Genomic DNA, 27,462 nt, shown 5'->3' with positions numbered 1-27,462 from the left:
CGTTCGGTATTTCGTATTTCACTCCTCATTTGGTATACCATGTGGGCTACAGAACTCCATCGAAGGAGTATATCTACTACAGCCCAGAAGGAGTACATGCTTACTCCTTCTAGAAGTGGTAAAAAAAAAAACTCTTCGGAGAGGGGACAAGCCGTTTACTCCTCTTCTGGAGTTAATGTCTACCTTTTTGGATAACAGTGCAGGAATTTGCCAGCTAGCGCTTTTTTCGTCCGGCCTCGATACGACCGGGCAGCGTATTGCCCAACTATATCCGGTGCTGTCACATCCGCACTGCTAGGGTGGCGAGGGCCCGCATTGGCCCGCACGTCGAAGTTCACGAGAGTTAGCAGGCGACGAAACGCGATGCCCCATAGCGTGATCCAAGCGAAAAAAACAAAAAACAAAAAAAACGCATGTTCAGGTTTGCAACCGTCACGTGATCGAGCGGGGGCGCCGACCTAGCAATTTCCGAGCGCTAGGCAGTGCTGCCATGAAATGACCACCCGAATTCGCCAAAAGACAACACTTTGTGTATCTTTGTGTGTCTCGCTCGCCGTTTTTCGTCGCGACAATCACCGTTTTGCATCAGGCAGCCTTCTGATCCAACGTTGTCAACGATGCTTGCGACGGCCATCACCAACAGGGCCGATTTAAAAAGTCGCAATTTCGCGGGTGCTTAGACACCACATTGATCTTACAAGGTCTAGTCTTAAAAATTGCAGTTGAAGAAAAGGCACCAGTAGTGTTATTCGAACTCACACCCTCCCATTTCCGGTAGGAGATGCTACCACATTACACCGTAGCTACCCTCTCTTCAACGCACCAAGCCACGCTAGGAAACACGGTGACACGCACTCACCCTCAACACATTCTCTCTTACATAGTGGCCAGTTACTCCCACATTCGCACAGACGACCACACTCGTGGCAGGCGGCATCTTTAGACATGGATGGACGAACGCAACACTTCTTGGGATGTGGAAATCGGAGGGTGTGGATCACAATCCCACTGCTCGTGAATTTTCTTCAACTGCCATTATTCAATTGAAGTATGTAACTGGGCGTTGTGAGGCTTGCGTTGTGTTTGTCATTCTATGTCTGACTGGATCATGTGTTACTATGTCACATGAGAAAGGTCTAATCTTCCACATCCGGCATGCGATGCGGCATCACACCCTCAAGGTATGTGGTTGCTTCCGGCGAGAGCGACGTTGTAGTGGTGTATCCAGCGGACCATGATTAGAGTCCACTCGGTATTTCCTGAATTGTCCAGTCGTGGGCCACCAACTCAACCTTGATGCAGTCTCAAAGAAGCAGAGGCGAAGAGGAACTGATACATGCGGAGTAGAAACAGACCCGAGACATGGAAAACAGCCTACAGTTTCTCTAAAAAGAAAGCGTATGACTCTGTGTCACAGCACTCCGTCAAGAGAACACGCTGCCAGTTCCCCTTTTTTGCCTTTGCCTTTTTTTCCCCTTTAGCTTTGTTTCTATAGTTAGGTGCCCAGACTCCCAGCTTGTAATTTAATCACCTACCTGCATAATATTCGTTGCAACAGTTCCTCCGAGTCGAAGGAGCAGTGATCGGCCTTAATGGTAGACAGTAGCCCAACTTCATCACCATATTTCGTGTGTGCGAGCTCGTGGTAATGCATTAGCGTGTCATAAATCAGCCTTAAGCGCTGCCTCTTCGCCTAATCTGATTGAGTGCCTTGCGACTGTTTGGAATGGATACACTACCAGTCTCATAAATTAGCCAGTAGTTGAAACGTAAAGGAGAGAAATATAGGGCACGACTTTAGCGGGGTACTCGTAGCACACACGCACACAAATTCTGCAAATGTGCAACACATGCTCAACTTGACATTGCAGCGGCTGTATTGTGCTTATTCCATTACCACAAAAGAAAGGCAGAAAATAGGCAAGAAGACAGGCACAAAAAGGCAAGAAAGGCACAAAAAAGGCAACAAAGGCAGTGAAATTTGTTCGTCCCTAGCTCAAACAACAACAACTTTATTTGAGACGATTAATGAGGATATCGCGACCTGCGATACTCTACCCCATTGCTGGTGGTGATGTGAGGAATGAAATAATGAGCCCCTTCACGATAAGGATCGTAGTCCTATGGTGTCCAAAAAGGCCAAAGACCTTCGAGGGAGGGCAGAGCGTTGGTGAGCTGGATTTGGCCAGGGACAAAGCAATTTTGAGAGAGAGAGAAGGCGAGAGTTCAGCTGAGTAAGAGACCCGGAGAATGCGGTTCGGGAAGGTTGGTGGTGTGGGCAATGAGGAAGAACGCGCTCTAGATCTTCTAGAGCACCGCAGTGACAGCATCTGGGAGAGTCAACTTGTTTCAAGCGATAACGACTGAGCTGTAAAAGCCACATCGAGTCGTATCCGATTAATTAATGCAGCATCTTGACGAGAGGTGTTTCGTGGCATGCGGAAAGCGAGCGTTGGATCAACTCTTCTCAGCATAGATGGGAGAGAATGTCGATTGTCCATTGGCGGGAAGCCAGGGGTGTCACGAGGCGTCGAAGAATGGAACGACGGTCTCCTCTCAGCAGCGGAATACTCGTCCGTCTCTGAAATGAGAGAGCTGCTTCTGCGATGCTTTCGGCCTGTTCATTCCTTGCGACACTACAATAGGCTGGAACCCACTGGATAACAAGCCTGCGCCCTGCTTCGTACACAAGGTGGTAAGCCATTAACACATCCGTTACTAGGGGTGCGGATGAGCCTCGTATGCGAGAATTTTCAATAGCTCGCAGTACAGATTTTGAGACAGTGTAGACTGCCCATTCCCCGGGTTGTCTCTAATGGAATAGGGATTTCGGGATTTTTACCGACTAATCCCGGTATCCCGGCTGGGATTTCGAGATTGATCTAAAACAGAAACAGCACGCATACGCAGCCTTTGTGTAGTAACTCGAATGATTCCTGTGTGGTTTTATGCCTATCTTCTCGGCATTCTGGCACTGCGTATTAATCAAAACATTCGTTTTATATGCGACACGGTTTATCCAAAAACTGATGAGGCCTGTTTTTAGGCTCGTTTTCACTCGCAGTTGTAACGCGTAACGCGTACGGATTCATTTCATACTGTCGCTGGATACGAAAGAAAGATTCGACTTCCAAAACCATTTATTTCCAAACTTTTTTAAAGAGCACCGAAACGTTATTGCTACTAGCACATCAGTGGGCGATCTAAAGCGCCTGTTACGTGACACCCTGTTGTAGAGCATACGGGAAGCACCTTGTGTTTACATTTTGTTGTTGTTGTCGTTCTTGGTGCGGATTTTTGTATTTATGTTGTATTGTTGTGTACTTTGTGCTTTGTTGTGTGTGACATTGTTCGCTGCCCCACCTACCTTGTTCGGTCCCTCTTTGCAAGGGGAATTAGCAAAAAAAAAAAAAAAAAAAAAAAAAAAAAAAAAAAAGCTCAATCTCTGGACGCAAACAGACGCAGGGAGTGTTAGTTACTATGCACCATAGTAAAGAACGCGACAACGTTCGAAACGAAACCTTCTAAACTTGCCAAGCAACAGGATGTGAATGCCTCCACCTGCTTAATCTCCAGGAAAACGCTCCTGGAAAACGTTTCCGAAAACACTTAGTTTATCCCCCTTCTTTGCGCTGTTATTCACGTGCGCGGCCCTTTATAAAGGCCGTTCGACGCCGCCGATACCCTTCAAACAATCAAAGCTACAGAGGGAGCTCCGGCTGGTGGGTCACAGGCCTCAACAATTGAAGCCTGCTTACCGGCACCCTGTAAGGCAGTGGTTCCCAAACTGTGCGTCGCGACCGCAAGGGGGATAGGGACATGGTCCGAGAGGGGTTGCGAAGCGGAAGCAATGGAGACGGAGGCGCGAAGCGATCTACAAATGTTGCCCCAAATGTTGCCCCACAATTGTTGACCCTATGTTGCGTTACCAGGAAGCCTGGGGCACCAGACCCCGAAGTCTCTAATAAATACGCTCGCATGCGGGGTATGCGACGCTATCGATGTATCACACAGCCTCACTTCAAGCCTGCTTTCACTTGTGCACGTGGGCAAAAATCTGTCATGAGCTCCACTCACTCCCACTAAAGGCCATAGCGTCTGCGTCTATCGCGGCATACATGGACGCTCCGCCTCCAGAGTGCACCGCGCAGTGGTGTCTTCTCGAATTAGAGCGGACGCCAAAAACCGAAGAGAACCGTTTCACGTGCATTGTCGGTGAGCGAAGCATGCACTAGTGCAAGCATGTAGTTGTGCAGCATGCCGTTGTGCAAGGTTGTGCAAGACATTTTGACCCAGAGAACTCGCTCTGAATGTAGCTCCAATAAATGGCAGTGTATCTTTTTGGATAACGTTCATGCGCTGAGATCGGAAGACGTCCGGCAATGCGACGAGGAAAACCCGGAGTGGGGAGGGGCGAGGGGGGGGCGGCCAAATTTGGGAGCCATTGCTGTCAGGAATGGAAAAAGGCACGTGCGCTCGAGAGGCAGCTAAGGACAAAGAATTGTCTTTTAAAACGCGTGCTCGAAATTAAATGACTCGTAATTGTTACGCTGTTCTCTGTGGCGACTGTAGAGAAAAGAGGAGGACAGGGCTCCTATAGGCTCGGCGGCTGGGCGAAGACGAGGAGCACGAGAGAAATAATAAAGGTTCAGTTTGGTAGAAGGCATCAGAACTGTCGGTCACGAATTCTTGGGTCCGATTCGAAACATATTTGGTGCCGCAACCCGGGAGCGACGACCCTTCTCGATGCCCGTTGATCTGTTAGACGGCCTGAAGCGGTCCCGAGCCGGGACTCGAGCAGCAGTCAGTCGTACCATCAATCTACTATGTGAACCCCGGACAGGGGAGGTTTCCCTCGAGGATGTTGAAGTGGACGTCGAGTACTTAGTGGCGAGGAAGGCTACGCTGCAAGACTTGGACAGACAGATCCTGGCGCTGACCGGCGAAGAGCAGTATGACCAGGAAGTCCAAAGCATCCTGGAATACGAGCAGCAGCTCGAAGCGACCATCACGGGCGCGAGACCGGTCGTTCGAACGGCAGGACAGCTCACGTCGCCGGTTGCGCCGTCCGCCGCGCTATGCGATTCCAGTCAGAGAGAATCAACCAGCCGTTCTGTTTCCTTGCCAAAGCTGCAGATTCCAAAGTTCGGAGGGAAGTTGCAAGACTGGGCCAGATTCTGGGAACACTTCCAGGCAACGATCCACAACAACGTTGCGTTAGCTCCAGTCGAGAAGTTTAAGTATCTCCTGTGTTACGTTACTAATGAGGCCAAGCGCGCCATTGATGGGATCAGCCTTAGTGAAGCTAATTACCAGACAGTTGTTGACGCCCTGAAGCAGCGGTTCGGTCGTACCGATCTCCTTGCAGCCGAGCACATCGATAAGCTGTTGTTGCTCCGCGCAGTGCAAGGTTCTGGGGACGCGACGCAGCTACGCGCCATACGAGGGCCTTGGAATCACTAGCAATTCCGCAGTCTGGCTATGATGTCGTGCTCTATAGGGTTGTTACTCGCTGCCTCCCATCCGATCTCTTCGTGCAGTTTCGGCAGAGAAGGCAGAAATTGGCCTCTCCTAGCGAGAGCGGGACAGCGCCGACCACAGAGTCTTCTACGCGCATATCGCCCACTGGCGCGGAGATTCGTGCACTGATGGATTTCCTATGCACTCAAGTGGAAGCAAGGGAAGAAGTCGCTCTTCACCGGCCTCGGCATACGCCTCCGGTCCACGCGGAAGATGAGCCGCCAGCCCCCTTTCCTTCAGCCGCAGCGCTGCCTGTGCGCACAGAATCAACACGCCCTGATGGGCTCCGCCAGCGCCACAGCTCGATCTCCCTTCGTGTGCCCTTTGCCGCGCGTGCGATCACCGCACGGCAACTTGTCCAGTGCCGCTCACACCCGAGGGAAAACGGCGAAGCCTCACGACAGCGCGTTGATGCTTCCGCTGTGCTAAGCGGAACCACTTGGCCCATCAGTGTCGCTCGTGTATGTCGCAACACTTGACTGTGCTCTGCGACATACACCCGAAGCGCGAGAGAGCACCGCCCGGAGAGTTGGATTGGTTTCATCATCGCCAGCGCCAACACCTGAAATCCAAGCCACCACCGCGTCAACCTCGTCTACTGTCACATTTCTAGACAAAAAAGTTGAGAACTCCGACTTAACATAACAAAGTAAGAAAGTTTACTCAGACGTTTCGTCCGTCATGCGACGGACATCATCAGTGCCAAACTGAATGAGAGATTACAAAACCGGTCGCTATTTAAGGAGATGGGTCACCGAGTAAAACCGAGGGGTCACCGCGTATGTGCCAAGACTCTAGAAGCTTTCTGGGTCCCCATCTTTGTTCTCGAGCCAAGGTCACTGCGTTGTTGAAGTCAAAACAATGGTCCGTATCCCAACAATGTTCTGTAAGCTCCGTCTTAAACCGTGTGGCGTGCGTCGCGTTCTTTATGTCCCGCTTATGTTCTTTGAAACGAGTGTTCCGTTTCCTGCCTGTCTCGCCAATGTAGCACGTGTCACAGTCTTGGCATTGTAGTTTGTAGACTACTCCGGACTGGTCTTCCGGAGGGACGAGGTCCTTCGGTTTTGATATGAGACTTCGGAGCCTAACATGCGGTTTGAATGTAGTCCTGATATTCAACGGAAGCAAAGCCCGGCGGATACATTCAGAAACGCCTTTGACATAGGGAATGACAACGCGTGTCTGACGGGTGCGGTTCCCGTCCTGCGCTCCAGATGCTTACATGCGTTTGCGAGTGTCCTCAATAAACCTGCGTGGGTAGCCATGTTTGTCCAAGTAATCGGTGATCGTCGCGTCCTCAGAAGCCCGTAACTCGGTGCAAGATGACAACTGTTCAGATCGGTGAAATAATGTTCGTACCACACTCCGTTTGTGCTCCGTGGGGTGGTGTGAGTCAAAACCAAGGAAACGGCCGGTATCACTGGGAGGGAAGGGTAACGGTAATGGTAACGTAAACAGAAACGGTATATTACCGAAATTAGAGATGGTAACGATAACGGAAACGGAAACGCATACCAAGGTCCTCCATTACTGGAAACAGAAACGGAAACGAATTTATCGTCCGGTATTGAATTCGGGTAATGGCTATTCCTGTTGTGCGATGACATTTGAGTGACTTTTCATATTTTGTTTTTGTATTTTGATAACTCCATTACGTGTAATGCTCTAAATACTACACGAGAGCATGGAAAGAAAACGCAATCTCGAGGGTGCATCCGTCGCTTACCTCGTCCCAGTCCTCATAACTCCATGACATCAACACATGACTATATTCCACCATAGCACGAGGGTGACAGCCTACGATTTTTAGTTACTTATTTTGTACTTTTTTGTTTTTCGTTTCACCGTGGCTATGGCAGTATTATTTACTACTGAGAGCGTCCGCTTATAAATGCTACATTGGATGAAGGTTACGCCCATCTGGAGTTGCTGGACTCCGAGTGACTGAAGGCTGAAGACATGTTCCTACATTTTTTAAATATATTTTTATCTTGCAAGATGTGGGCATCCCAACGACGCAAAATTACTTGTGTAGTGTGTACGCATGACACCGAAGCAGCATTTGGGCAAAACAGGGTGCTGAGAGAGCCGGAAGGGCCGTCCTCCCGCAGCTCTGTAACCGTTCCATTACCGGAAACAGTAACGGAAACGTAACAGAAACGAAATTGAGAGGCCGGAATCAGAAACGGATAACGGAAACGAAAATATAGCAGTAACGAAAATGGAAGCGGTAACTAAATTACGTCCGTTATCCTTCCCTGAATTCACAAGGCTTTCGGTAGACACACGTTTGAATGCCTCCCGAGCTACATCGGCGCGCACACACATCCAAGAAAGGAAGCTTGCCATACCATAACCTCATTTTCGCTGAGAACTTGCGTCCGGACCAACTCTGCAAACTCCTTCGAGTTGCGGACCGTCAGACTGTTGTTCCCAGTGACCGGAGCTTTGAGTTCCACCAGGTATTTGGATAGGTTGTATGTCGGTGACCCAACGAACGAGACAATAGGCCTTCAGGGGCATCCTGGCTTGTGTATCTTGGGGAAACCGTAGAGCTTGGGGGTGGCTCCGTCCGAGGAGAAAAGGCGACGATAGGTAGCATCATCTATGTGGTCCTTCTTCTTTAAATTACGTAGGTGGTCAACCAACGAGTGTTCCGATTTCGGAGTTGGGTCACGCGGCAAGGCGACAAAATGAGTAGCATCGTCAAGTATCTCCTTCATCTTTGCATCGTAGTGCTCTCTGTCTAGTACAACCGTACCTTTACCTTTGTCAGCTGGAAGGACGATGACGGATTTATCTGAGCGTAGGTCACGCAATGCCGACTGTTCCTGTTTGGACAGATTGGAAGGCAGTCCTTTCACGTGGTTCAGTGTGGTCGCGATGCGGCTACGTGCCAGATTGACACCAGTTGAGTCCTTGATGTGGCGGAGCTTGTCTTCGATTTCTGCGACGATCTCCCTTATCGGCACAACGCGGGGCGCAAGGGCGAAATCTAAGCCATTCGAGAGCAGACTCACATGACCGTCGGAAAGTGTCTTCGATGACAAGTTGAATACATTGTTGCAGTCCTGAACGAAAGGTTTCTTCGCCAGGAGCAGGAACAGCTTCCTGTCATGAATATCGGTTCGTTTCTGTCTCTCAAGCAGCTCGCCCTGTTTCCGGGCGCTGAAAATCTGGCGCATCTCGTCGGGTTGAAGGGTCCGCAACAATGTTTTCTCGGCTAAGTCAAGTCGATGATGGGAGTCGTTGAGTTTGGACTTGCTCTCGAGGACCCGGGCTTTCAGACGGTCGATGCCGAAGTTTCGGGCCAGCTTGCGGCAGTACGGTGTATCCACAGGCGGCCGACAACGGAGAGCTTGAGGGACGACTTTATGCTTGAGGCACTCCTGGTTGAAGCGTTGATGGCATTCCAAGCGAATAATCTTTGTGGCCTGGTTGCAGTGCTCTCTCACACTGCCTAAGGCAGCTGAACCGTGGTTGGATCGGATAGATGCAAAAATACTCCAAAAGCCGGGAGACGACATAACTAGACAAAAAAGTTGAGAACTCCGACTTAACATAACAAAATAACAAAGTTTACTCAGACGTTTCGTCCGTCATGTGACGGACATCATCATTGCCAAACTGAATGCGAGATTACAAAACCGGTCGCTATTTAAGGAGATGGGAGTATTGTTCGGGAAGGGGGCCACGGTTTTTGTTACAAACCGAGGGAAATTTAAATAAATAAATAATTGGGGGTTTACGTCGCGAGACAACTGAGGTCATGAGTGACGCCACAGCGGTTGGTCTGTGGATTGCTTTTGCCCACCTGAGGGTTCTTTAACGTGCGATGAAAGCTCATCACACGGCACCACGTGTTTAACGTCCCTCGCGGAAGACGGCGTGTCTAAGCAACTTGTACCCTACCACCAAGTTGCTGGCGTCCTCGGCCGGGTTCGAACCCGCAATCTCGGGATCAGAAGGCGAACACGCTACCGACTGAGCCACCGAGGCCGGTACAAACCGAGGGGTCACCGCGTATGTGCCAGGACTCTAGAAGCTTTCTGGGTCCCCATCTTTGTTCTCGAGCCAAGGTCACTGCGTTGTCGAAGTCAAAACAATGTCCCGTGTCCCAACAATGTTCTGTAAGCTCCGTCTTAAACCGTGTGGCGTGCGTCGCGTTCTTTATGTGCCGCTTACGTTCTTTGAAACGAGTGTTCCGTTTCCTGCCTGTCTCGCCAATGTATCACGTGTCACAGTCTTGGCATTGTAGTTTGTAGACTACTCCAGACTGGTCTTCCAGGGGGACGAGGTCCCTCGGTTTTGATATGAGACTTCGGAGACTGATTTCTGCAGCCCGCTGTGGTTCATTTTGCCGGCCCTATGCGAAGTAGAATGCATAGTGAATTGCCGGCCGGTGACGTATGTGGATTCCGATCCCGCCGCCCTGAACCTTTTTGACTCCAGCAGACTTCCTCGTAGGAAAACGCTTGACTGCAACCCCAACACCGAGCGAAGTTGCACAGCCCTTGGACGCAGGGAGACTCAAGAACTTCCTGAAAGCACAGGATCATCTTCGCCAGCAGTTCTGGAGCAGGTGGCGTAAGGAATACCTCTTCCAGCTGAGATCCGCGCACATGGCGAGACGTGACCCGGAGAGTCAACTGAGGGTCGGAGATGTGGTCGTCATCCACGAAAGAGGACCACCGCTGCTGTGGAAGCTCGGCCGCGTAACTCAGAGCATTCCCGGACGCGACGGTTTTGTTCGTGCTCGTGCAGTCATGCTGGCCAACGAGACCATTCTTCACCGTCCCGTGCAGTTGCTGCACCGCTTGGAAGGGGACATCGCACCACCCGTGGCAGGGGAGGATGTAGAGAAAAGAGGAGGACAGGGCTCTTAGGCTCGGCGGTTGAACGAAGACGAGGAGCACGAGAGAAATAATAAAGGTTCAGTTTGGTAGAAGGCATCAGAACTGTCGGTCACGAATTCTTGAGTCCGATTTGAAACAGCGACTATGCCAACAATAGCTTTGCAGTATTCCCAGCAAATCCCGATATCCCGGGATTTTTTTAAAAATCCAGATTTCGTGAGCTGAAAAATAGCAGCGATTTAGTAACTCCGGATATGCCAGATCCCAACACTACCCAATATGTTGGTAGTGTTGCCTTTGTTGGCCTTATTCGCGCCGGCAACGTCCAGACTGCGTCACCATGGTGAGATGAGAAGCAGGAATGAAGGTTGATGAGTTGATGGATCGTCTTCACGATTGTCGAGACCAGTGACATCGAATGCGCGAGGAGCGAATCGAATGCTCCTGAGGGAAGCAGACCAGACTGCGAGTTGTGTCTGAGCTAGCTCATTAACAATAATTTGCTCTGCGCTGTCTCCCGAGGTTAAGAATCTTGGATTGCACCAGAGGTGTGCAGTAGATGCTAATCTGGTAGTATGCAATAATTAATAAGGTTGTGCTAACCTTTTTCTTTGATACCCACGTGACTCATTAACGATCAATATCTCCGTCGATTCGCTTATGTTGTATGCGCGATCTTCCAACGCGGCGCTCTGGAATGTTGTTACACAAAGGTGAAGCACACCTCTGTTCTGTCTCTGTTCGAAATATCGACGACTCCCTACTTAAGGCCACTGCTTCAGTAATACATGTAAGGTTCGTCACATCTTGGAGAGCGGTGCTTAAGTCTATGAGGATAATCTGTCACATAGCATATAGCAGTGCCAGAAGTTCAACAGTTATGTGTGACTCCCTGGTGTCTACCGCCGACACGCAGCTGTTGCACCTTGAGGGCTGAAACAGTACTGCCTATCTTACGCGATGCAGAGCCACCATAATAGGACAGCAACTTTCACCGATGACAGCCATCCGCGCCTGCGTCTACATTTCTTCTACCACAGTGCAACAAAGAAAGAATAGCACGGCATGTCATACACAATATTGTCAGTCCTAAGGACAATAATATAAGCCAGCAAAATACCCCAATTTTTTTTTCTTTATCACATCAACATCAACATTTCAAGGGGATACTAAGGACTCGACATTGGGGAGGAGGATTTCACCGGCTTTTTCCTCTCCCAAATGCACTAGGAAAAACTACCATTTCCTCTCCCACTAGGCAAGTGGCCTGCATAATGGGTCACAACATAATTCCTGGGAAGTGGCTGCATGGAACGAATTGTACAGAAAGTCCTCGTGGAATGGAACAGGTGAATGGAACAGGTAGAATGAACAGGTGGACAGGTGCGAACCATGACAATAGAGTCTTCGATATGTTGAAGGTGCTCTGCCTTTGGGAACCCAAAAAGAGGGACGCAGTGTTGTCGGTACTTGTAAATTTCCAGTGTCAGTTGAATAGGCTCATCTGCTAGGTGTACTATGGGATTTCTTGTTTGCTTGTTGTTTATTACGTTTTCTATGGAGTTGTATAGGATGCTTGAAATGCTCTCCAGCGGTGAATCACCCCATGTCATAGTCACGATTTATTTGTTGTTGTTGTTGTCATATGAAGTTCTCGGGGGAGACGAGTGTTATGTTGAGGGGGCCTCGTGTCACTTTTTTTTCTTCTTTTTTGTGGTGGTGGTATTAGGGAAGGTTTGGGCGTAGGGTTATGGGAGTACATCGGGAATTGTAATGATTTCATATGTATATTTTGGGGGAGACAACACGTCTAGCGGTAGCAAGTAGCATGCGCCAACTAGCGTTCTTGGCTGGTCGCCTATGGAGCTGTAGCAGCCGACAGGCTCTCTGTATTATATCCCCAAAACCGACTTCCTTCGCGGCCCCCACATCTTCACAGACACACGCCGTGGCAGACCGATCACATGAACCCGCGACGCTGTAAATTTCTTTGAACTCGCGGGGTCGCCTGGCATGCGTGGTCTGGCTCTCGGACGCGGTGTAACCTGACACCCGGTTTGCGCGTCCCGAGCGGGCAGTCTGGACTGGGGTTCCGAAGGAAGCGGACGCTAAAATAAATACGGCTCATAATGCAAAGAAGTTGTCTTTCTCCTGTGACTCCAAATTCTCTACCGTGCAACTGGTGACCCTCTACACGTCACAGCAAATTGGTGACTCCGGACTTGGAACTTTTGTGCACCTTCTCTACACGCTTCTCTGCTGATCATCGTCCGCCCTGTGATTCTAGATTACGCTCCACTTCGTCTGGCTTCTTCCGACCTCTACTTTGTCGTGTTCGCTCCTTCGTCCATCACACATCGCCATGCCTGGTGACACCTAATCCGACAATGGTACCGCAGCCCAGACTCTAGCCCAGACTCCAGCTCACGAACATCATATTCAAGCCGTGAGTTTGAAACTTCCCAGTACCGGCCGTCTGATCTTGAACTTTGGTTTTGCTAAGTCGAGGCACAATTCTATGCATGTGGAATTTGGACGTCTTCAACAGCTCCTCATCGCGGAGGAACTAGGTGACAGGAAGCCGTCGCAACTTTTGCGACGCATGCAGCAACTTCTTGGCTCCAACACACTGGACAACACGATTCTGCGAGAGTTGTTTTTGCAGCGCCTGCCATCGCAAGTGCGCCTGGTGCTTACAGCAGCAGGCGATATCAGCATCGATGACCAGGCACGTCTCGCTGACCGCATCTTGGAACTTTCGGTTCAGTCAACGTCTCCGATCGCGTCGGTCGACGCAGCCGCAGCGTCGAGCTCAAGCTCCGGTGCGTCACACAAGTCACCTCTTCAACAGGTTGTGCCAGTGTCCGATTCCATCGCAGCACTTACGACCAACGTCGAGCAACTACAGAGCACTGTGGCACACTTGACAAACATGGTCGCCAATATGCAAGGATTCGGCCGTACGACACGCCAACCTGGTCGAACACCATCGCGGTCCCGTCGCACGCGCTCAGCTTCACCGGCCGCCAACAGTACCATTTGCTGGTACCACTGCACGTTTGGTGACACCACCCAACGCTGCCGCCCACCCTGTGCAAGGTCGGGAAATGCCACTCCCAGCCACTAACGACGGCTGGTGCTGCCGGGGAATGTGGAAGCCGTCTCTTCTTCGTCGCTCATAAGGGCTACGGTACGAGGTTCCTTGTGGACACTGGTGCTCACGTAAGCATCATCCCACCGACCCCACACGACCATCGTCTGCGCTCTACAGAGTACAAGTTGCGCGCAGTCAACCACTCTGCCATCGCCACTTACGGAGAACGTTCACTGACTCTGAACCTAGGACTTCGCAGAACATTTCAGTGGATATTGTTACGTCTTGGCATCTTTGGTAGCGTGACACCAACGAAAGAAATGGGGAACCGACTCAGGGAGCAAAGTATAACGAAAGTGATCATTTCGTTATGTACAAAAGATATACAAGTGGTCGGCGCTGCGGCCGTCCAGCAGCATGGATAGTAGGGGAAGACGAAGATGCTCCGCCGCGAAGGCCTCCGCTTTTGTAGACTGCATTGGGCCCACGTCCTTGTCGGATTCCACGTACGAGTCCTATTTTGGTGGCCGGAGTCCGTGGGAAAGGCGTTGCTCACGACGGAGAGAACAAATCCCTCAGAAGGGACAATAGGGGAAGTTGAGTGCTTACTTCCCGCAATGTGTGTCTGGGCTGGTCGTCCAGCCTTGGCGCTCGAAATTATCTTCTGCTTCGAATCTGTCTACGTGGTCGTCTGTTTTGCATGCGATCGTAACAGCTCCTCCGCCGGTGGGGAAGACCTTGGAAGGGAAGGGACCCACGTGGCTTCCCTGAAGAGATCTAGGTGTCTCGCAGACGTGCGATGTCTCCATGCGCAGCTAACACCAGCACTGTTGAAGAGTGACGACACGGGCACTTCGCACACTACACTGTGGTCCCTGGTTCCTCTGGTTTCACACATCACTTCCCTGGCTCAGACTTTCCATAACAAAGCGGGCTGCACTTTTCATTTCAAACAACAAACACTGGTTTGGCCGAATACCCAGCCAAGAACAACACCCAAGCGAGCGCCAGTCCCTTTCAACACACACCAAGTGAAAATACCAGTAAAGTATAACAGACAATGCTACTACAATATGAAAAGGAATTATTATACAATTAAAGATCATATCTGACACTCTTGTTTCATGCTTGGAACCAAAGAATACTTCATACCGTGTACAACGTTCACGCAACTAACAATTTGGTTCCCACAATTTAGTTCCAAGCCAGACCATGACAGGACCGTTCTGGTATCGATTGAGACAGTCGGCGTTACCGTGGAGCTTTCCTTTTTTATACACGACATTGAAATACTATGTCATTCACCACATCGTGACGAGCGGTCCGCCCGTACAGGCTTGCCCAAGACGCCTCCCTCCTGAACGTCTTGCTATTGCTAAGCGTGAATTCGGCCATATGTTAGAGATGGGTGTCGTTCGCCCGTTTTCCTTCCCATGGGCATCCCCCCTGCATATGGCCCCCAAAAAGAATCCTGGCGACTGGAGGCCGTGTGGAGACTACCGTGCGTTGAACAACATCACCGTTCCGGACAGATATCCAGTCCGACATATCCAAGACTTCACGTCTCATCTACATGGCCTACATGGCTACAAGATTGGCCTCATCAAGGCCTATACTACCAAATCTCGGTAGAGCCTGCGGACATTCCCAAAACGGCCATCGTAACACCTTTCGGTCTCTTTGAGTATGTCCGTATGCCATTTGGCCTCCGTAACGCCGCTCAGACCTTCGAGAGATTCATCGACGATGTGCTACGCGGACTCGACTTTTGCTTCGCGTACGTCGATGACATCCTGGTCGCCAGCACGTCAGAGGAAGAGCATGAACATCACCTTCGCTTGCTTTTCCAACGACTGCAGGACAACGGCGTGGTGATCAACGCCGCTACGTGCATCTTCGGCGTAGATGCATTGGAATTCCTTGGTCATCGCATTGATCGACACGGCATAATACCGCTGCCAGAGAAAGTCGACGTCATAAAAGACTTTCCCCTACCACCGACCCGTCGAAAGCTGCGAGAATTCTTGGGACTCGTGAACTTCTACCGACGGTTCATTCCTCAGTGCGCCCAACTTCGCGAGCCTCTTCACAACCTCTTGACGGGCTCACGCAATCCAACCAGTGCCGTGGAATGGAACCCTCAAGCGAAAAATGCTTTCGACCAAGCAAAACAAGCCCTTTCCGATGCCGTACGCTTGGCCCACCCTCGTCCTGGTGCACCAATGTGTTTCATGGTTGACGCTTCGGACAAAGCTGTCGGAGCCACACTTCACCAACGAGACGACAACGGACATTTGCAGCCACTCGGATTCTTTTCCAAGAAGATGAAACCTGCTGAAACCAGATACAGCACATTCGGCCGCGAATTGCTCGCAGCGTATCTAGCTGTCAAGCACTACCGCCATTTCCTGGAAGGACGTCACCTTACCATCTTTGCTGACCACAAGCCCCTCACATTTGCCATCAAGTCCGGCAGTTCGAATCATTCACCACGAGAACTTCGTCACATGTCCTTCGTGAGTGAATTCACCACCGACATCCAGCATATCGATCGAAATAGCAACGTCGTTGCCGACCCGTTATCGCGCCTCGACGTCAACGCCATCGCTGCTTCCCCGTCTCCCGCTGTCGATTTCACTGCCATGGCTACAGCGCAACGTGAGGACACCGAGTTGAAAGCCTTTCAAAATTCACTTTCCACCAACTATACCAGGAAGTCGCCCTACCTGTGTCCGCACAGACCCTCATTTGTGACATGTCGACAGGAACATCACGTCCATTCGTACCTGCTGCATTCCGACGCCAAGTGTTCGACTCCCTGCATTCCCTTTCACGTCCCGGGATTCGTGCAACGCAGCGTTTAGTCACAACACGCTATATCTGGCCGGATATCAACACCGATGTTCGCAACCGGACACGTGCGTGTATTTCTTGTCAGAAGTTCAAAGTGCAAAGGTACACCGTCACACCCTTGTCACGCTTTCTGCCACCAGGCAAACGATTTGACCAAGTCCATATGGATATCGTTGGACCTCTACCGTCATCTGGCGGACGCCAGTTACCTGCTCACGATGGTCGATCGTTTCACCCGCTGGTCGGAAGCTGTGCCCATGCCTGACATTGCCGACATAGAGTGCCGACACTGTAGCACAAACCTTCGTGTCGGGGTGGATATCGCGCTTTGGAGTTCCCTCCACAGTAAAGACGGATCGTGGACGCCAATTTGAATCCCGTCTGTTCCAAGCGCTTTGCAGGACGCTAGGAACGAAGCATATCCACACGACAGCCTACCACACTTCTGCCAATGGGATGGTGGAACGATTTCACCGGCAACTCAAGGCGTCCCTTCGAGCTACTGAGGATCAATCCAACTGGGTGGAACGATTGCCGCTCGTGCTGCTCGGTCTCCGTTCGGCTCTGAAGCAAGATCTTGGCTGCAGCGTGGCCGAACTCGTCTATGGAACGTCACTTCGCTTGCCTGGCGAATTTTTCGTTCCCGTACCATCAAACGCAGTTCCCGACCCCACCTGCTACGTCACACGACTGCAGTCCGCTCTACAAGATCTTAGACCGAAACCCTCACGACAACCAGACCGTCGCACCGTGTTCATCGATGAAAACTTGAACACGCGTACACACGTTTTCGTTCGGCACGATGCAACCCGCAAGCCATTGCAACAACAGTAGGACGGACCGTATCGCGTCATACACCGACGAGACAAGCATTTCGTCATTTTCATCAACGGTCACGAAACACAGTCTCCGTCGATAGGCTAAAGCCAGCGCACATGGACATCACACAGCATGAGACTCCTTCGCCCACGACAATTGTGACGCGCTCAGCTGCCTGCCGTCAGCCTCTCCGTCGTGTGCACTGGTCACCACAACTGACAACTTCATGCTGACACCTTTGCATCATGACTCTCAACTATTCTTAATGCAGTGCAATATTTCTTGTTAAATTATTTCATCGTGTTATTTCTCGAACATTCGTACGTATTAATGTACTATGTTTTCTCCGCAGTTTCACGCTATAAGGGACCGAAAGTCTTCCCCTTCTAGTTTGAAGAACGACCCTTTTCTTTATCGTTCACTTGTTCACTAGGAGGGGGACCCTTGTAGCAGCCGACAGGCTCTCTGTATTATTTCCCGAAAACCGACTTCCTTCGCGGCCCCCACATCTTCAGAGACACACGCCATGCCAAACCGATCACGTCAACCCGCGACGCTGTAAATTTCTTCGAACTCGCGGGTTCGCCTGGCATGCGTGGTCTGCCTCTCGGACGCGGTGTAACCTGACACCCGGTTTGCGCGTCCCGAGGGGGCAGTCTGGACTGGGGTTCCGAAGGAAGCGGACGCTAAAATAAACACGGCTCATAATGTAAAGAAGTTGTCTCTCTTCTGTGACTCCAAATTCTCTATCGTACAACTGGTGGCCATCTACACTTCGCAACAGAGCCATTTGTGAAAATCAGGGGACTGCGTTCGTCATTCATTCTTAGCTCTGGGATGTCCGGTGGTACACTGGACATCATCTCATGGTATGGTGGGATATCTAGATTAGCAGGTCGAAGTATGCGATCGTGGAGGTGAAGGTTTGCGTACAGTCTAGCCAGCCGACATATTGAGCCGTCTTGGGACCCTGTTGTGGACAAGTAAGTGCTGATCACTTTTTTCCTGACAGCGCTGAGTTGCCTATGACGACAAAGAGACCTACTTGGAGGCAGGTGAATGGTCAACCAATTTACGAACATAATCAACGAGTGGAGCGATCGTCAGATTCTCCTATTTGCTCTCTGAGATATATCAGAACACTGCAGCGTCAGGGCCAATGATGAAGGTCGAGTCTATAACAGACCATTGTGGAAGGGCTTCATCGCACAGATAGGCACAATGATGCCACCAATCAAACGGAAGTGGCAAATGACGCAACTTGAAGTAAAGCAGCTGAAGCACTGATCTGCGATCGGTACGTATACAACAGCCGTGACTTTTGCGGGTTCGGCTTTCACGAATTTTGTTACTCGCGATTTTTCCGGCTTCGCCTTGCACTTGCCTGCATATCATAGTTTTGGACCTTCCGATAGGCACCATCATAGAGTGTCAAGTATTCTTGTTCTCTTGTCGTTCTTTTCTTGTTCTCAAGGATTCTTGTTTCTTGTAACAACGAGACTGGTAATTAATGGTCCAAACTGTCGTGCTTCGACTGCTTCTGAGAGTGCTCCCAAAAGGCAAACGACAATGATGACGTTTGCTGAAAGGGCTGAGTTATAACATATGCTTCGTAGAGAGAAGGGGGGTATATGTTTAATAGAAAGAAAAGAGGAAGAAGGCTTCTGCATTTGCTCCCCATTATCGCATCAACGAATCAACTGTTCACGAAATTTAACGTCCGCGGTGGTCCTCCGCCCCTAAACCTCGCGCAGAGTCAAGGGCCAACTGAACTACAATCTCGAAGAGTGAAGACTCCACCTATCCGGTGACGGTACGATTCAAGCAAAAGTCTCACGTCGGAGGCCTGTCGATGTATCGAACAGATACTGTTCTTCTACTGGGTGTAGAGGTACAGTAGAAACGTCTCTGTTCGAAATATCGTCGGCTCCCGACTTCAGGATTTTGCTTCAATCTGCAAGAGTCTGGTCTTTACAGATGAATCGGAGTGCGTGTCTTTGTGCTTCTGGTGGCGAGGCTAGTGGGTTGATGAGACGGCCCCATCATGATGTGCAGCTCAAATCTCGATCGGCTATCGTTTGAAGTTTGGAAGTTTGTTTTATTTTTTCTTACTTCAATATGTACATAAACTGTTAAATAGGGACTGCTAGGCAAGCCCAAGATGCAAATATCGTGGGCGCACGTTGGAGTCACAGTACTGGAGCCCATCAGCAACTGCAGCTCGATAATTGTAACTAGATATTGAGACGGGCAGCTATTTTTCGGCCGGACCCGGCCCGGACATTCCAAAATGAGGCGCGATACGGTCCGAGCCCGTCAGACAATGACGAGGCCCGCCCGTGGCCCGCCCGGCGTCTAGGAGCTGCCGAAAAAAAAATCACTCCGGAATATCCAGAGACGCCGTCCAAACACACATAGACCAACACACAACGACCTTTATTGGCTGTTTAGAAATTCTTGCGCAGGACAGGGATGTCGTCCACGATTTTCAATACTAACAGTACTGAAAATGGCCCAAACGCTGGGGGTGGGCATTCATTATTCCGAAAACAAGAGGCACACCGACAGTACAACAAATCAAAATAGCTTAAACAGTTAAAACATTATTACACTCCGGACTGCTACGCCCTTCTTTTTCATAAGTAAAGAACGGCTGGTTGTCAGGCTTCTTCATTCATGGGTCCTTTATGGGTCCCGAAGCGTCATGTGTGTTTCAACTGTTTCTAAACTGTTTTGTTTATTGTGCTGCCGGTGTGCGTCTTGTTTTCGGAATAAAGAATATTCACGAAACAATCCCGGCCCGTCCCGGCCCAGGCCCGCAGCCGAACAGGTATGGGTGGCCCGAACTCGCTCCGCCCCGCGGGTCTCAGGCTGACCCCGCTCGTGTCAATGTCTAATCGAGACATTGAAGCGAGCGTTGTGAGACTGAAGTGGAATGCTCTTTCACATGTCTTTCATTGGCTTCAACTACAACTATACTTGCATGCGGCGAGGCGAGCGATTCTGAACTTTTAAGCGTTGTTACCCTCTTCTTTCTTTGCAACAGGACTACTTGTGCTTGTGGACTTCTGAATGACGCAGGTTCTTTCCTTGCACGCTGGAGAACTGACATCTAATGGTATGAATTGCTACACGTTCTATGCCATGCATTTGCCAACAACACCTCATTCAGAGCGAAGGGAATGGTCTTGTAATTGAGTTAGGGGACCGCGCAAGCAACCAACCGTCTCTTCCGTCGATGTTACGAAACGTACCGGCAGACCATTTTTGCTTGATGCTGGGTAATCCTCTCGGAGTACGCATCTACTATTCCAGGGCCGCAAATTGTTCTTCCGCTATGGTTTTCTCCCATCCAACGCATGCTCCTCAGTGAGCTTGAGTTTTTATCTTAATTCGTTTAACATGGTAACTAGGTAACGTTGCGACACATCGGGCCACGGGGTGCCACCCTCACGCTAACTGCTGCCTGCTCTGCTTAGGAGTACAGAGGGCCGTGATCTTCAACTTGTCGATAGTCGAGCTTCCCGTCCGAAGGCCAATCACCAGTTTTTTCAATCCCCGTGGTATAAACCAAAACGGTTTTCGCGTGCTGTCGATAGCGTGACGTTTGGAACGTGAAAACATGACGATAAGGCTCGTTATGTTCGAGTTCAGAGTCTGGGCCCGGGCCTGCAAAGCTTCGAATAATACCCCGCGCAACACTAAAGGCGAATTGGGGTGGCCATTTCGTGGCTTTTTTTTTTTTATCAGAAACCTAGCAGGCGTATCGCTTGTGGTCAAAGCGCAGCAACCTCGCATGTTCACGTGGCGCTTTCCCAGTGCCACGAATTTGGCACCTAGCACTTTTTTTGCTCGGCCTCGATACAGCCAGCAGGTTCCCCAACTATATCCGCTGTCGTCAGACCCGCAACGCGAGGGTGGCGAGAGCCCGCACTGGCCCGCACGTCGAAGCTCACATGGGCTAGCAAGCGACAGAACACGAAGACGAGTGACCGCGATGCCCCTTGCGTGATCCAAGCGTGTAAAACCGCTAGCTTCTGGGCGCTCATGTTCGGGTTACAACTGTCACGTGACGATGCACGGGCGCCAGGCTAGCAATTTCCGAGCGCTAGGCCGTGTTGTAACATTTTGGCCACACGAATTCGCCATTAGATCACTTACTTTCTACTTTGACACTAACCGCATGCCCCCACACACAAAAAAAGAAGAAAAAAAAAGAAGAAGAAGAACTGATAAGCAGACTACGATGCACTAGGCGAGAGTGCATTGCTGCGCTTCCCTGGCTATTGTATGCTCCACCCTACTCACCCCGACACCAGTTCCTGCATTGCCAGCAGCACCTTCACCATAGGGACACCCTCCGTTGCCGTCTGCTCCAGATTGGCCCTAACGACTTTTCGTTGGCCGCTCTCCTTGGCCCCGTCCTGCACCCCAACCAGTGGGTTGTCACTGCCGCTCTCCTCGGTTTTCTCCGAGTCTCAGGACTCGTGAACTGCATGTGACGTTGTTCTAGTGTATAATTTCTTGTTCTTTTCTTTCCCACTCTTTCCTTTTTTTGGAATAGCAAGCCGGCTGTTTGCCTGGCTAACATTTCCTTTCTTTTGTTTCTTAATAAACATATACCGCCTACTCACTCAGTGATTTCACGCCGAGTCAGGCAACCAAAGTCCAATCGACGTCTCAGATTTTTTCGTTACAATATATATTGAGGCCGACTGGTTAGGAAGTATATTGGGGGAGGAATGGCAGAAACTATCTTGTAGTGTTTTTTTAAAAAATAATCTTTAAGAATGACCATTTCGAGCACTGGACTCCGTCACAATTTTCAGGACTCGTATATTCGTAAACATTAAGGCTATGCCGTTGATATTTTTTCACACTTATCCCCTATGTGGTGTTGCACTGTTTGCTCTATTTTTGAGGTTCTAGGTTTTGCAGGTGTCTAGATAAAGAATCGCAAAGTCGTCTCATATGCCAAAAATCGCACTTTTTCGGCGCGTAAGTGCTTTTATGAATATACCAGTACAGTAAGTTAACATGAGTGACATCGTTCTGTTCGTCTTTAAATGCTCTTTCCATTCGTATCAAACACATCGTTGGAAAATCTCTGACATACTACTTAACGCGCGTGGGTTTGGTGAGGTGTGGTAAGGCAAAAAAACGCGCAACTTCGGTAGCGTATTTTTCATATTCGCCCACTCGTGACGTGATTCGTATTCGTCACACATATGGTTGATGACAAACTCACATAGCGTACTGAAAAAAAATTCACTTCAGAAGTGGCCGAGATTCCGTTGCGGACACTCAAAAGTAACCACATCACAGCAACATGTATGGCGCGGGGCCGCGGTCGCGTTTTATGGCACTGTATTTTGACGAAGGTCAACACAAGGTGCGCAAGGTGCGAACTAAGAAGCTGCGCAAGTCCTGCAGAGCGGCTGAGACCATGTGCCATAAAGCAGTGAAACATAATCCGCTTTCCGAGTAGTTATTTCAAAGGGGGTCGACAGAAGATGATAATGTGCCTCTTTACGTCGCGTCTGTTGTCTTCATGCCACTTCACCTGCGCAGAACACTTTCTATTCCTGCTGTGTGTGAGAACACAAAAACCTCAGTGTTCCTTTGTAAGGGCGTACAATGCACAGAGCTCATAGCGCAGACCGTGTGTTCTGTGCGGCCTACGGTGGTAAGGACTACGGTGATAAGAACTACGAAGCACGAGCTACCTAGTAGCGAAATGGGTGTTTACTGCAACGAGACACGAGAAGAGTGGATGCGACTGTGTCACTGATGCAGTTAAGCACAATGCCACATTGTACAGCCTGAGATGTACGGCAAGTAAGGCAATTAGACATGCGAAGCTGCCTAATATTTGGATGCTTCATCTGGTGGCGCAAAGCATTGCAAGCTATCATACAACCAAAACTAAGTATGGGAGCACCTCAAGCCCGTTCCTCTCATGTGTGAGAAAGCAGGAACAGGTAATGCCGTTCGTGAAGTCTTCATGGCAACAACAACAACAACTTTATTTTTAAGATGATGAATGGGGAGTTTCATCGCGAGGGGCGATACTCTACCCCATTGCTGATCCCCATCTGATCCCCACCGTGACGGCAAAAAACTTCGAAGTGTGCAAGAAGGAAAGTAGCTTTCCACTGCTAGAGCTTGTGAATTTTTCTGTTTGTCATCAATCAAGAACTGTACATGCTCTCAATTTGTGTTTTGCGCGTGTGGCCAACGTTCATGCCGACCTGCAGAGCGTAATTAACTCCTGTCTTCGTGTTGATATTTGAACTTTGTTTCGTAATAAACTTTATAAACCAGAACTTGACTACCTTAAAGGTCACATGAAGCCACGAAGGAACGAAACTCCGCTGTCCGCCCGAAAATGAACTTCAGCCACTTGTGAAGAGATTTTTTTTTTTTTTTCAGTACGGTATGTGAGCTTGTCATGAACAACATGTGTGCGGAATATGAACCACGTCACGAGCGGGCAACGATTTTTTTTGCTAATGAGGCGACTTTGCGATTTTTAACTAGACACCTTCAAATCCTATAACCTCGAAGATGAGGATAGAGCAAACAGTACAGCAACACATAGGCTGTAAGTGCTATAATAGCCATAATGGTAACGAATACAGGAGGCCTGAAAATTGTGAGGAAGCGCAGTGCTCGAAATGGTCGTTCTTGAAGATCATTAAAAAAAACACTATAATATATTTTCAGCTATTTCCTCCACCAATGCACTTCCTAAGTACTATGCTTCAATATCTATTGGAACGAAAAAAATCTGAGAGGTCGACCGAACCACCCTGTCTGACACGATGTGAAATCACCCCACCGCAGTTTCAAGTGTTGTTGCACGTGTCATGTGTTGCCGCTGCTCCTTCTAATAAACGTTATATATTTGACGTTGTATCAATTTGACGTACAATACTAATTCCGAAGTCACCTTAAGGAACTTTCAAGTAATTTGAAGTAACAGTACACAATCGTAGTTAGCGGCCGCCAGAGCCTGTCTCTCTCACTTTGTCAGTCATACGCGCACATGCAAACGCACATGTGTTCCAGTTATCACTGGAATTGAATTCACCAAAGCGCACGCGATAAACTGGGATGTTATTACACTTTCACGCGTTATCACATATCTGACGCTTAGCGCCATCCAAAGGCATTGCCACTTTTCAGAGCTACGTAGTGAGATCTGCAACGCCGACACGTGAACTACAAGTGCGACACTAGCTTACAATAGAGGGATATTCGGGGTTTCAGCCAGGTATAATGCTTCGCCTGCTACTACTAATAGGACGAGAGTGTGACTTTGAACCGCAAAAAAGAAGAAAAAAAGAGAGAAAGAGAAAAAAAGGGACGCAGAGCTATCCCTTCGCTGTGCCGAATGCACAGACATCCACAGTCCCGGAGGTTCCAAAGCCAAACGTGAAGTACCTGAACCGATTCCAGCTGTGATACAATCGGAGCATGGAAAACGTACTGAGGGAAGTCGCCCGTGCTGGGACGTTTCGTCATTCAATAATTGGTAGCTTTATGATTGCTCCATAATAGCATCACACCATAATTCACAATTATTTCTCTAAATTTTCCAGGAAAACGTTTTGGAATAAAAAGAAAGCATCCTACAGTCTTAAAACATGCGTAACAAAGCCGGCGCAACATTTTATCGTACATGTTATGCATTGCATAAGAAGACCAACAAATATTGGACATGAAACAAATGAGAAGGTCACAATTATCGCGATCTCTTGAAGTAGGCGCGAGAAAGCGGCAGCTGCGTGCGGGGCAAGGGAATCAAAAGGAAACACCCATTAGGAAGCTTTAGCAGATCGGAAGCGTTCCAGGTAAACAAACCAAAATCAAACAGGAAGCTCCAAGACGAGCAACGTGATGCTCCAGCCACTTCAAACGAATCAGGTGCTTGGCATATTTTCGGAACCGTTACCATAAAAGCCTTCCAATCTTACAAATCTCTTCTAATCCTTCCAATCCTTGTAAACGTCCCTACTGAACCGATGCCGCAATAAGTAAACAAACGAGGGTGAGAAGTGTGACGTCACAGGGACACCGACGGCCCAAAAGCACGTTTGAACCTTGATTCCCAGACGCTTGTACTATCACACTAATTATAGGTTGAAGACTTGGAGGTGATGAGCTGCAGAAGTGTCGCAATGAGGGGAAACTACATGCTGGAACCACAGAACACACTAAAAGGACAGCGGATCGAGGCAATATTGCCAAAGGGTCTGCACAGCCACGAGACATAGCGGCAAGCTCTGCGTAGTGAAAACAGGAAAAACGTGAGCACTCTCTGCCAACGGCCCTAGAAGTCACCATTCGCGCCCTGACTTCGTGTCGCGAAGTGGGAACTAGGTATTAGAGAGCTCCTACCCGACGCCAACCAAGCCACGTCTCACGTTTGCTCCACGTGTCTACGTTCACTGCGCGCCGGCCAGGATCCCGCACTCGCAACGTGTAAAGACTATGTCTATCCGACCAGTGCCGTCCGATTTGCCGGAGTTCGACTCGGTGAGTGAACGACTGATCTCCCTGCGAATGCCGTTTATGGAGATACTGCGCCTCGATCATGCCCTCATGCACGCGCCGCGAAGCAACTGTGGCTATGAGCGGCGTACAGATATGGACAGATGGAGAGAGGACAGGAGGAAGGAGTGGGGACAGGAGGTCAGTTTGCGTCCTGAGCCCTCTCTAGGGAGAACTGTGTCGAGATTCGTTTGGAAATTCTTCGGAAACTCCAAGGAAAACCTCAGACAGCACACCCGGTGGTACGATACGAACCCACCGTCTCCCAGTCTTCAGCACGACCTTGGCTGCTACCAACGAGCGTGACGCCTTAACCCACTCGGCCATGCCGCTGGTAGCGGTCTAATTGCACTTTCTTCATGACATTATTGTTCCAAGCATTGCGTGTCATGGCCTTGATACGGGCCCCGTATGTGATGGTTGAGGGTAGACGAGGTCCTATATTGCTTCGTCTTATGAAACCATAAATAATTGCTTACCTTACATGAGTGATATTTGAAACTTCTTATAGGGCAGTGAGCTATAATTTCAAGCCAGATGAAGAACCTATTTTCTCTTTGTCTATATATGTCTGAGTCTTATTGGGTTTCTTCGTTTGCGCCGTACCACACAACAAATTCGTGTCACTTTTTTTCTCTACAGCTGTGGGTCGATTGGCGAATCCTGACGGTACGCGCATATTTCTGACACCTCCTGATATGTCACTATTGTGATTCCTCTTTCAACTCCGTGGTCTTCTAACTTGCGTAGTCGAGTGCCCGTTTTTCAGCAAGCATTTAGTGACGCACGCGTCGACCCCATTCTGCAATTATAATCACAGAGTGTCACGGCGTTAAAATAATAAAAAATAATAATCGCACTTCGTTTTTGGTTAACAGGCTGAATGCGAATGACAAAGCGAGCTACTTTCCGTACTGCAGGACTAACCGCAGGAGCTCCCAGCTCAATGCACCAACACAGTACGTTCAGAAGGGCGCACGTAGCGTTAGGAGCGTGAGCATTCAGGTTGCGTTTTTTGTGTGACCCGGCTTACCCAGGGTAGCCGTCATCGGAGGAAGAATCGATAGCGGCGAACATGATTTAACGGCCACGAGCGATATCTCCGCTCTTTTCACCTGACCAACTCCGACGGAGTGTCGACGGGCCTATAATGTCGTTTAAACGTGCGTCCTCTGTATGCCGATCGGCAAGGCTGTTCGCCATAGCGAGCAATAGGCGAAGCACACCGAGAAAGCCGATCGGCATAGTGAGGACACCTTTACATTGCATCGTTATTTGGAAAGTAGTCTTCAGTCGCCTGCATTGGTACCCCCACGTGAGTGTCGCAGCATGAGCGTTACGCAAAACCCCACCTTTTCTCCAGTTCTTTGCTGTTTTATTCGTTCCTTCCACGTTTACACGTTCGGGGCAAGCGTGTTAAGACTGATTCACATTACTGCGCTTACGGCTGCGTACAGCGTCTTACCTGTACCTTCGTTGCATCCGGAAGGGTGTTCCGTTGCAGTGATTCGCTGTGAGCAGATGAAGCACGCACGCCCAACCGTAAACGTACCAGTGTGAATCAGCCTTTACATCTCGATAGCATGCGTAGTTCGTTATCACATGTAGCTGCTACCCTGCAGCGTGGAATGACCGATGACAATGCAAGACAATTTGCAAAAACGTGGACCAGTGCCTTTCTTAGCAGGTGAGTACCTTATCACCAAAGGTACCATTATAGGAAAGTGTAATACTGCACCAAAGCGCGTGCCATAATGTAAGGTA

The 27,462-nt window shown here is 49.6% G+C and overlaps 2 protein-coding genes across 2 annotated transcripts; one reads left to right on the top strand and one right to left on the bottom strand.

The window, feature by feature from the left end:
* Window positions 1-8,033: 8,033 nt before the first annotated feature.
* LOC135384898 (uncharacterized) lies at window positions 8,034-9,047 on the bottom strand. Its single transcript, XM_064614080.1, has one exon. The coding sequence runs from the start codon at window positions 9,045-9,047 to the stop codon at window positions 8,034-8,036; it is 1,014 nt and encodes a 337-aa protein (XP_064470150.1).
* A 3,847-nt stretch (window positions 9,048-12,894) lies between these two features.
* On the top strand, window positions 12,895-13,503 carry LOC135384897 (uncharacterized). The gene has a single exon (XM_064614079.1). The coding sequence runs from the start codon at window positions 12,895-12,897 to the stop codon at window positions 13,501-13,503; it is 609 nt and encodes a 202-aa protein (XP_064470149.1).
* The last annotated feature ends 13,959 nt before the right edge of the window (window positions 13,504-27,462 follow it).

This window comes from Ornithodoros turicata, chromosome 2 (assembly GCF_037126465.1).
Source record: "Ornithodoros turicata isolate Travis chromosome 2, ASM3712646v1, whole genome shotgun sequence".
Taxonomy (NCBI): Eukaryota; Metazoa; Arthropoda; class Arachnida; order Ixodida; family Argasidae; genus Ornithodoros; species Ornithodoros turicata.
This window is presented reverse-complemented; position numbering and strand designations above follow the sequence as displayed.

Coding starts and splice junctions, on each gene's coding strand:
- LOC135384897 (XM_064614079.1), top strand. CDS start 12,895: ATGCATGTGGAATTTGGACGTCTTCAACAGCTCCTCATCGCGGAGGAA.
- LOC135384898 (XM_064614080.1), bottom strand. CDS start 9,047: ATGTCGTCTCCCGGCTTTTGGAGTATTTTTGCATCTATCCGATCCAAC.